The 10,000-nt window shown below is 35.0% G+C and overlaps 1 protein-coding gene across 1 annotated transcript; it reads right to left on the bottom strand.

Moving 5' to 3' along the window:
• Nucleotides 1-8,990: 8,990 nt before the first annotated feature.
• LOC138864193 (prostaglandin reductase 1-like) lies at nt 8,991-9,846 on the bottom strand. The gene is made up of 2 exons (XM_070130442.1): nt 9,679-9,846; nt 8,991-9,411 (listed from the first exon to the last, which is right to left on the bottom strand). The coding sequence occupies exons 1-2, from the start codon at nt 9,829-9,831 to the stop codon at nt 9,301-9,303; spliced, it is 264 nt and encodes an 87-aa protein (XP_069986543.1). The 5' UTR covers nt 9,832-9,846; the 3' UTR covers nt 8,991-9,300.
• Nucleotides 9,847-10,000: the final 154 nt, after the last annotated feature.

Here is a 10,000-nt window from a genome sequence, read left to right as displayed (position 1 = left end):
TATACGCATATATATGTGCATATATATACACATATATATGTGCATATATATATGCACATATATATATATATATATATATATATATATATATATATATATATATATATGTGTGTGTGTGTGTGTGTGTGTGTGTGTGTGTGTGTGTGTGTGTGTGTGTGTAAATATGTGTAAATATATATAAATATATATATATATATATATATATATATATATATATATATATATATATATAGTCATATACCTACACAATGAACATATATGGTGTGCAGATACACACATACATATACAGATATATACACATATATATATATATATATATATATATGTATATATAAATGTGATCATGCGTGTATGTTGTATGTATGCATGTATACAAAATGCATACGACATAAATGTATAGTAGCACGCAGTTACACTTATATTTATATCTATACACAAGTACACATACAAATGTACCGGGCGCGTTTTATATGTATATATATATATGTGTGTGTGTATATATCAATGCCTTTTATTTTAGGATTATACATTATTGATTCATATACGGACATTTCGATTATTTTTAACAAGATCTGAGCTATACCTTTCCTTATTTCCATGGTAAAATCACCACTCTTTTTCACCAAGACGTGGAATCCTCTCCGAATCCCCACAACTGACTGACTGAAGGAACATCACTTGATCAACATTTATCTGTATAACAGCATAGGAAAGGCAGTCGAGATCCAGCTCTGGGTCAGCACCGGGATCTGATGGAATCTCTCACCCCATCATTTCGCATCTTGGCCTTGCAGGAGAACTTGCATTCTTGCAGGTTATCAACAAATCCTGGCAAACAGCCACGGTGCCCCAGAGCTGGAAACAAGCCACAATAGTTCCAATCCCAAAGCCAAAGGAGCCTGGCAAGTACCGTCCCATCTCTCTCCTCAGCTGCCTGGGAAAAACAGCTGAAAAGATGGTACTCAACAGGCTCCTATGGAAAACGGGTTCACAAGGGGTAAGAGCACTGCTCATAGCATTTCCACACTCTTAAGCACAATCTGCACCTCGCCCGCCGTGGTTGTCTTCCTTGACCTGGAGAAGGCTTTTGAGTTGGCAAGTCCACTTGCCATTCAAGAGACCCTAATCCACAAAGAAGTCAAAGGCAGACTCTTGGCCTGGATAGCTGACTATTTTAAAAATAAATCAGCAAATGTCAGATTTCAAGGCCACCTCTCACAGCACATGCCACTTGAAAATGGAACTCCTCAGGGAGTGGTTCTTAGTCCAGCCCTGTTTAATACCCTCATGTCCAACATACTCGACATTCACCTGCCAGAGGGATGCAAGATCATCTCTTATGCAGATGACTTGGCAATCATAGCCTCTGGCAATCACTGCCTTACTAGAGCTCAGCGTTGTCTGAACCTGGTGTCTGAAGAGTGTTGTAGGACGGGTCTAAAAATATCAGCAGCAAAATCCAAAGCAATGGCACTGAGAACCAATGTCAGAAACAAAAAACTCACCATACAGGGTATGGATCTGGAATGGGTGAAGGATTATCTATACCTTGGTGTATGGATAGGACACACACTCACTTTCAAAAAGGAGATCCAATACCTGCTTGACAGAACCAAGGAAAGACTGTCAGTCATGAAAGTCATGACAGGGAGACACATAGGAGCAGGACACAAAGTACTAAGATCATTCTATGTACATGCTGTCCGTCCTTTTATTGACTATGCATCTGTCGCCCTCATTGCTTCCAGCACAACATTAAAAGAAAAACTGGAAGCAGCCAGGATAATTCTAGGTGCACCTAAGTGGACAAAGGTCATCAACCTCCTCATGGAAGCTGATTTACCGTCCGTGGACACTAGAATAGATCTAATGGCAGCACAGTTCCTTTCCAAGGTCCTGCAGGCACCCACAAACTCCTATCTAAGACAAAGAGTTCTCAGACGCCTACAACAAGATTACCAGTTGTTTGCAGACAATTCCTGGCTCATACATACAGCCAGAGTTTTGATGCGCTTTCAACTAAAAGATTCATTGCTTGCCAAGGGTATGGACTCCCCTCACCCTGATTACAAAGAACCCCCGCCGTGGGCAAACGAAATGATCGAATTCTCAATTCTAAATCTCACAATGAGAAAAGGTCAATATTCCATGCCTAGCCTAAAGGCACAAGCACAAAGGGTCATTGAACAAATAACTCCGCCGGGTAGTATAACTTACTACACGGACGGATCCGTGGATCCAATAAACCATACTGCAGGCGCCGGCTTTGCAACAAAGGATACCACAGCATCCATTAAGGTCACTGACAATGCCTCAACGCTTCAGGCTGAAACGGTTGCGATCATGGAAGCATTGACACACGCGTCCCTGAGGGGAGGGCACGTTGTCATTCATACAGATTCAAGAGCAACTATTGACAGCTTACAGCATAGCAAGCCCCCAGATAACATCTACCTCTTGACAACAGTACTATACATAGCCCAAAGAATCCTTAGTCAAGGTAGAAGAATCATCATAAACTGGGTCCCAAGCCACATAGGCATACAAGGGAACGAGCTTGCTGATAAACTAGCCGAAAAGGGCAGGGGTATGCCCCCATCCTCCATGATCGTTAAACCCAGCCGAAGGGGACAGCCAAGGTACCAAAGCTGCAGCGTGTGCGGTCCTCCGGGGAGCACATAGAGAAAACATCACAAAATCGCTCTCTGCCAAGTTGTACTCAGATGCTTCAGGCTATGAGCCACTGGCCCTTCCCCCAAACACAAAAAGAGGTACCGAAGTCATACTATTCAGACTAAGACTAGGTTACCAATGCGGTTTGCAAATTATTGACAGTGAGTCTGGGAGGTTATGTAAACACTGCGGCGAGCCTTACGCCACCCTGTTACATTACTTGCAGAATTGTGTACACACACAATTTCTGAGGCAGGGACCACCCACCACAGCCGCCGGGCTGGTAAAAAGGGTGTGCAACATGCTTTCACCGTGGCAGCTGGATCGCTTGCTTGCAATCCAGCCACCGCGGTAAGCATGCAGTTCAAAGAAACCACCTGAGTTAACTAGAAATAGTTAACACAGGCCGGGCCACCCCAGAGAAAAGGCCCGGGTGAAGCATGACTTCGCATATCTAACTGAACTGAACTGAACAGTCGAGATAACACGGACGTTTCAGTGAGGAACATTCCCCCTCAAGGCGCGCCCGTCCATCTGGCTCCCATTTACGTGGCTCCCATTCCAACAGCCCCCATCCCGAAGGCGCCCATTTCCATGCTGCCCGTTGACGAAGCTCCCGTTTACGTGGCTCCGGACCCGTTTTATTACGCGTGATTTTGTTATTATTCCTTATACAGAATGTGCGGGTTTCCCTTTGTTATTTTGTGTACATGTGATTGTTTATTAAAGTCATTTTAAAGAAACGTATTTCTTTTTATGTGTATCTTTAATGAATAGTGTCACATTTTTATTTTTTAGTGTGGAGACGTGGGTTCGCTTTCCACATTTATTTTCATCACGAAAAGGTTTCAGCTGTTTTAATAATGATGCATGTTGAAAAGAACCCCGTTGATGTTGGACTACTTGCCAACTACACTAGTGAGGAGTATGCATGTAATCAGTCAGTAGTATCAAATGCAGGAATACAGAACATGTATATAATATGCTGATAATTATTTTTAAATAATATTTATAAACTAATAATAACGATATTCTAATAATAATGATCTAATAATATAAAATAATGACATAATAATATGAAATATTGGTATAATAATATGAAATAATGATATACTATTGAAAACGACATAATGATAGAAAATAATTATATAAAATAATGATAAGGAAATAATAAAATAATGCAGATAATGATAATTATATCAATATAATAATAACTAGAAGCGCTCAGGTATGTGCTATTCCTCCGCCAAGCAATAGGGTACCTGCTGCAATGAAAATAATCACACTTGAAGAATTATATTAAAATCACCTCCTTCTCGAGGCACACCTTAAGCAAAAAATAAATAAATAAAAAAAATAAATAATAATAATAATAATAATAATAATAATTAAAAATCTGTTCATAACATTTTTGAATTCTACTGGTAACTAATAAATTAACTAAGTAACGCAACCAAAAACATAACTTCCTTGGCGGGAGTAACGATCCCGATGATGAGGATAATAATAGTAATAGTAATAATAGAAATAATATTGATTATGGTAATAATAATAATGATATCAATAGTAATAATAAAAAAATAACAATAATGATAACAAATAATAACAAATGTAATGACAATGATAATATTAATAGTAATAATGATAATAATAATAACTGTAATGATAATAATAATAACTGTAATGATAATAATGACAATTGTAATGATAATAATGACAATTGTAATGATAATAATGACAATTGTAATGATAATAATGACAATTGTAATAATAATAGTAATTGTAACGACAATAATAATAATATTAACGATAATGATGATAAATGTTAAGGTAATAATAACTGTAATGATGTTATTATCATTACAGTTATTATTACCTTTAGTAATAGTAATAATGATGATAATGATAAAAGCAATAATGATAATATTGATAACCATAGCAGCAATAATAATAATAATAATATTAATAATCTTCATCATCACTATATGTAAATATCTATACACAATGACAAGGATAATAATAAGAATGGGAATAATGATAAAGGTAAGAACAAGACTAAGAATAATGATAAAGTTAAGAACAAGACTAAGAATAATGATAAAGTTAAGAACAAGACTAAGAATAATGATAATGATAAGAATAAAGATAATGATAAGAATAAAGATAATAACAAAAATAAAGATAATAACAAAAATAAAGATAATAACAAAAATAAAGATAATAACAAAAATAAAGATAATAACAAAAATAAAGATAATAACAAAAATAAAGATAATAACAAAAATAAAGATAATAACAAAAATAAAGATAATAACAAAAATAAAGATAATAACAAAAATAAAGATACTAACAAAAATAAAGATACTAACAAAAATAAAGATACTAACAAAAATAAAGATACTAACAAAAATAAAGATACTAACAAAAATAAAGATACTAACAAAAATAAAGATACTAACAAAAATAAAGATACTAACAAAAATAAAGATACTAACAAAAATAAAGATAATAACAAAAATAAAGATAATAACAAAAATAAAGATAATAACAAAAATAAAGATAATAACAAAAATAAAGATAATAACAAAAATAAAGATAATAACAAAAATAAAGATAATAACAAAAATAAAGATAATAACAAAAATAAAGATAATAACAAAAATAAAGATAATAACAAAAATAAAGATAATAACAAAAATAAAGATAATAACAAAAATAAAGATAATAACAAAAATAAAGATAATAACAAAAATAAAGATAATAACAAAAATAAAGATAATAACAAAAATAAAGATAATAACAAAAATAAAGATAATAACAAAAATAAAGATAATAACAAAAATAAAGATAATAACAAAAATAAAGATAATAACAAAAATAAAAATAATAACAAAAATAAAGATAATAACAAAAATAAAGATAATAACAAAAATAAAGATAATAACAAAAATAAAGATAATAACAAAAATAAAGATAATAACAAAAATAAAGATAACAAAAATAAAGATAATAACAAAAATAAAGATAATAACAAAAATAAAGATAATAATAAAAATAAAGATAATAATAAAAATAAAGATAATAATAAAAATAAAGATGATAATAAAAATAAAGATGATAATAATAATAATAATAATAATAATAATAATAATAATAATAATAATAATAATAATAATAATAATAATAATAATAATAATAATAATAATAATCTTCATCATCACTATATTTATATATATACACAATGACAACGATAATAATAAGAATAAGAATAAAGATAATGATAATAATAATGATAATGATAATAATAAAGATAATAATGATAATGATAATAATGATAATGATAATAATGATAATGATAATAATGATAATGATAATAATGATAATGATAATAATAAAGATAATAATGATAATGATAATAATAGTAATGATAATAATAATTATGATACTAAACACAATACTGATAAATGATAATGTGAGAATTACACATTATTGGTTCACGCAACATATCCCAAGACCTTTCCTTATTCCTACAGTTCGGCATATTCTCCTTTTCACCTAAGTATGTACAACCCTTCCCGAATGCCCATCACCAACAGGTATTTATGGTCGTAGTAATTTCATATGGTTCACAAGAGTAAAATGGATATTTCAGTGAGGAACATTCCCCCTCAAGGCGCGCCCGTCCATCTGGCTCCCATTTACGTGGCTCCCATTCCAACAGCCCCCATCCCGAAGGCGCCCATTTCCATGCTGCCCGTTGACGAAGCTCCTGTTTACGTGGCTCCGGACCCGTTTTACTACGCGTGATTGTTGAATTATGCTTTGTTGTTTTCTTTTTTTATAAAATGTTTATATCTAGCCCCTTGTTATGTTAGTATATGTCTGTTTATAAAAAAAAAAAAAAAATCCGAGAAATTATTTTTTATCCTTCCCTTAGTAGTCCAACAGGTAGAGAGGCCGTTCAGTGTACCTAGATTTGCGAAGTCTAGCTTCGTCCGAGCCTTTTCTCTGGAGTGGCCCGGCCTGTGGCAGATTTTTCTAGTTATTTCATGGGTTTTGTTTGAACCGTATGCTTAGCGTGGAGGCTGGCTTACAAGCAAGCAATCCAGCTGCCACGACGTAAGCATGTGGCATACCCTTCTTATCAGCCCGACGGCTGTGGTGGGGTCCCTGTCTCAGAAACTGCGTGTTCACAATTCTGTACGTAACTGGTTGGCGTTCGGCTCGCCGCAATGCTTACATTTCTTGTCGACCGCGTCATCAATATTTGCCAAGCGCATGGGTAACCTAGTCTTAATCTGTGCAGTAGGACTTCGGCACCTCTATTTTTGGAGGAAGTGCCAATTGATCATATCCTGGGGTGAGGGAGAGTTTGTGGTATTTTCTGTGTCCGCCGGAGAATGGTAAGCACCGTATCGATGGACCTATAGCTCAATATTCTTTGACCATCACGGGGGTTTGGGACATGCTCCTGCCCTTTTCGGCTAGTCTGTCAGCAAGCTCATTCCCTCGGATGCCTATGTGGCTTGGGACCCAGTTTATGATTACTCTTCTACCCTGATCAAGGATCCTCTGTGCTGTGGTGAGGAGTGGTTAGGAGTTAGATGTAGCCGTTGTGCATGCCGTGTTATAGACAGTCAATGGCAGATCTAGAGTCGGTGTGTATAACCACCTGTCCTTTCCTTAGGGACGCGTAGGCCAGGGCTCCCATGATCGCAATTGTATCTGCTTGGAGCGAGGTGCCATTGTTAGTGATCCTGATGGATGTTGTGGTATCCCTTGCTGCGAAGCCGGCGCCTGCAGTGTGGTTTATGGGATCCACAGATCTGTCCGCGAAGTAGGTTCTACTACCCGGAGGAGTTGCTAGAAACAATGAGGTCGACAGAAGCATAATCAACAATAGGCCGGACAGCGTATACACAGAATGCTCTTAGTACTTTGTGTCCCGCTCCTATGTGTCTCCCGGTCATTACTTCAATGACAAACAGCCTTTCTTTAGTTCGATCAAGCAGGCACTGGATCTCCTTTTTGAAAGTGAGTGTGTGACCTATCCAAACCCCAAGGTATTGATAGTCCTTAACCCATTCCAGATCCATGCCCTGGACAGTGAGTGTTTTTTACACTGGCTTTCAGAGCCATAGCTTTTGATTTTGCTGCTGAAATTTTTAGACTCGTCCTGCAACACTCCTCAGACAAAAGGTCCAGACATCGCTGGGCTCTACTGAGGCGGTGCTTACCAGAGGAGGTGATTGTAAGATCGTCTAGAGAGGGCCATGAACACAAGTACAAACACAGTAACATAAACACCATAAAAAAACACAACAGGTCCATTTTCGTTGCTTTCGTCTAAGTAAAGGGTTACGTTTCTCTATTGTCATCTCTATCTGAACTAGAAAACACTTCAAATCAGGTGAATATGCACTTATGTGCCAACAGTAACATGCACACAAAGGTAAAATGAAACATTGCCAGAGTTTATACTGACAATGCCATTCATACCCAGTATCAAACAGGCTCTCCGTTGGTTGGCTCGCCAATTTTGCCTGAATGACGGGTATTAAGCGAATGCCCATCAGTCAGTGCTTGATTATGTAGACAGGTTCTCAGAGGTGATCTGTGCATTGATACCTAGCGTATAATGGCTGATATGAATGTGCACATGTGAAACCACTTAGTCATTTATGATAATTACCGTCAGGATACTTGTGACTGCAATATCACCTCCGCACATATTCTCTCTATTATGCCTCATAATATTGGCTGTTTGCACATTCATTCACATAGCATAAAATGGTACCACAGTGAAAGTTCCAGATTTATTATCTTCCTTTCACAGAATATCCTCAGACATGCATATATTAATTCTCCTTCCTTTACGGCTGATTGATCCTTAGTTTGCAACCTGTTGTTACAGCGCACACTTTAATTACAATAAAATATCCGAGTTTAAAAGTCAGCCAATAATCAAACCCTGTATTTTTATCATTAATCATCTACGTTTTTTTTACCCTATTTACTAGGCGAGTAAAAAAAAAAAAAAAAATCTAATGACTTTCATTCTAAGACAATTTTTCAAAGACTGTATGAAGTCAATTGTACCCAGTTATCAATCTTAGAATAACCATTGTAAAAATATTAGGAGAATGATCATTTCAGTTTAACCTTACTGTTGTGAAAGCCATACTTAATTGCATTCATTAATTAAAGATTCACCAAGCACAGTGGTTGCTACTTTCCACTTTTCGAAGAAAAATATACACCATTATCAAAATGTTCTCTAGTTAAATAAGGTTGTTTGTATTAAAGGAAAATATGACTAAACTTTTGCTCTTTATTTCAATTTGAACAATGCCTTAACAAGGTCATTTTTGAAGAATGAAAGATAATTAACTAACAGCAGAAAGCAAAAGCAATAAAAAAGTCTGCATACATAAAAAAATAGCATCTCCTACAATTAAGGAGACATGGAAAAGCATGTACTGGCCTATTTGTAAATTAAGAGTATTTGCATATTTTTATACCATAACGGTTCAAGAATAGAAATGTATCATTTTTATGTTGTGGTTTCCTATTAACTTAAATTATGAAAAAGTAGACTGTTTTGAGCTTTGTTTCATATATGGTTCTTCAGACTGCTACAATGGCCTTGCCTGTATTTTCGCCATGGAAGAGGCCTATGAATGCTTCTGGCATTTTATCAAATCCCTTTACAACAGTTTCCTTGTACTTGACTTTGCCCTGTAAATGGATAAGGTCACTTTTAGTTTGTTTGTTTTTTAATACAGAATAAAAAGTGATACAAAATAACATGTCTATGGATATCAAGAAATTTATTCATTTACTTAACTCACAATGTATAAAAAAAGAGATGAGAAAAGGGAGGAAGAATGGGAAGGGAGAGTAAACAAAGATATAGCTAAACAGAAGCACACGTGAAAAACCTTGATAAAGAGCCAAAATGTACCAGCCTCACGAAAAAAAACATTATACAAGATCACTACTAACCTCATTGATCCACTGCTTCATCTGATCAATTCCTTCCATCCAGCGGTCAAACCATCTTGTAACAATGAAGCCTTCCACTGCAAGTTGCTTCCAAAGTATCGTAGCTGGATTCAATGGACCTGGAACATTGAATAATGAAACAATTATCTTCATATAGCAATTGATTATCCATATATAATACTATCAACACTGAGGAAGCAGAACTGTTAATAAAATAAATAAAAATGGTATTCTAGTCTTCAATTTGTACTATAAATAAATGCACAATACTTGCTAAAGAGGACTAATAAGATAAGCAACTAACCATATATTCTACAGATAT

Source organism: Penaeus vannamei, chromosome 15 (genome assembly GCF_042767895.1).
Source record: "Penaeus vannamei isolate JL-2024 chromosome 15, ASM4276789v1, whole genome shotgun sequence".
NCBI classification, from domain to species: Eukaryota; Metazoa; Arthropoda; class Malacostraca; order Decapoda; family Penaeidae; genus Penaeus; species Penaeus vannamei.
This window is presented reverse-complemented; position numbering and strand designations above follow the sequence as displayed.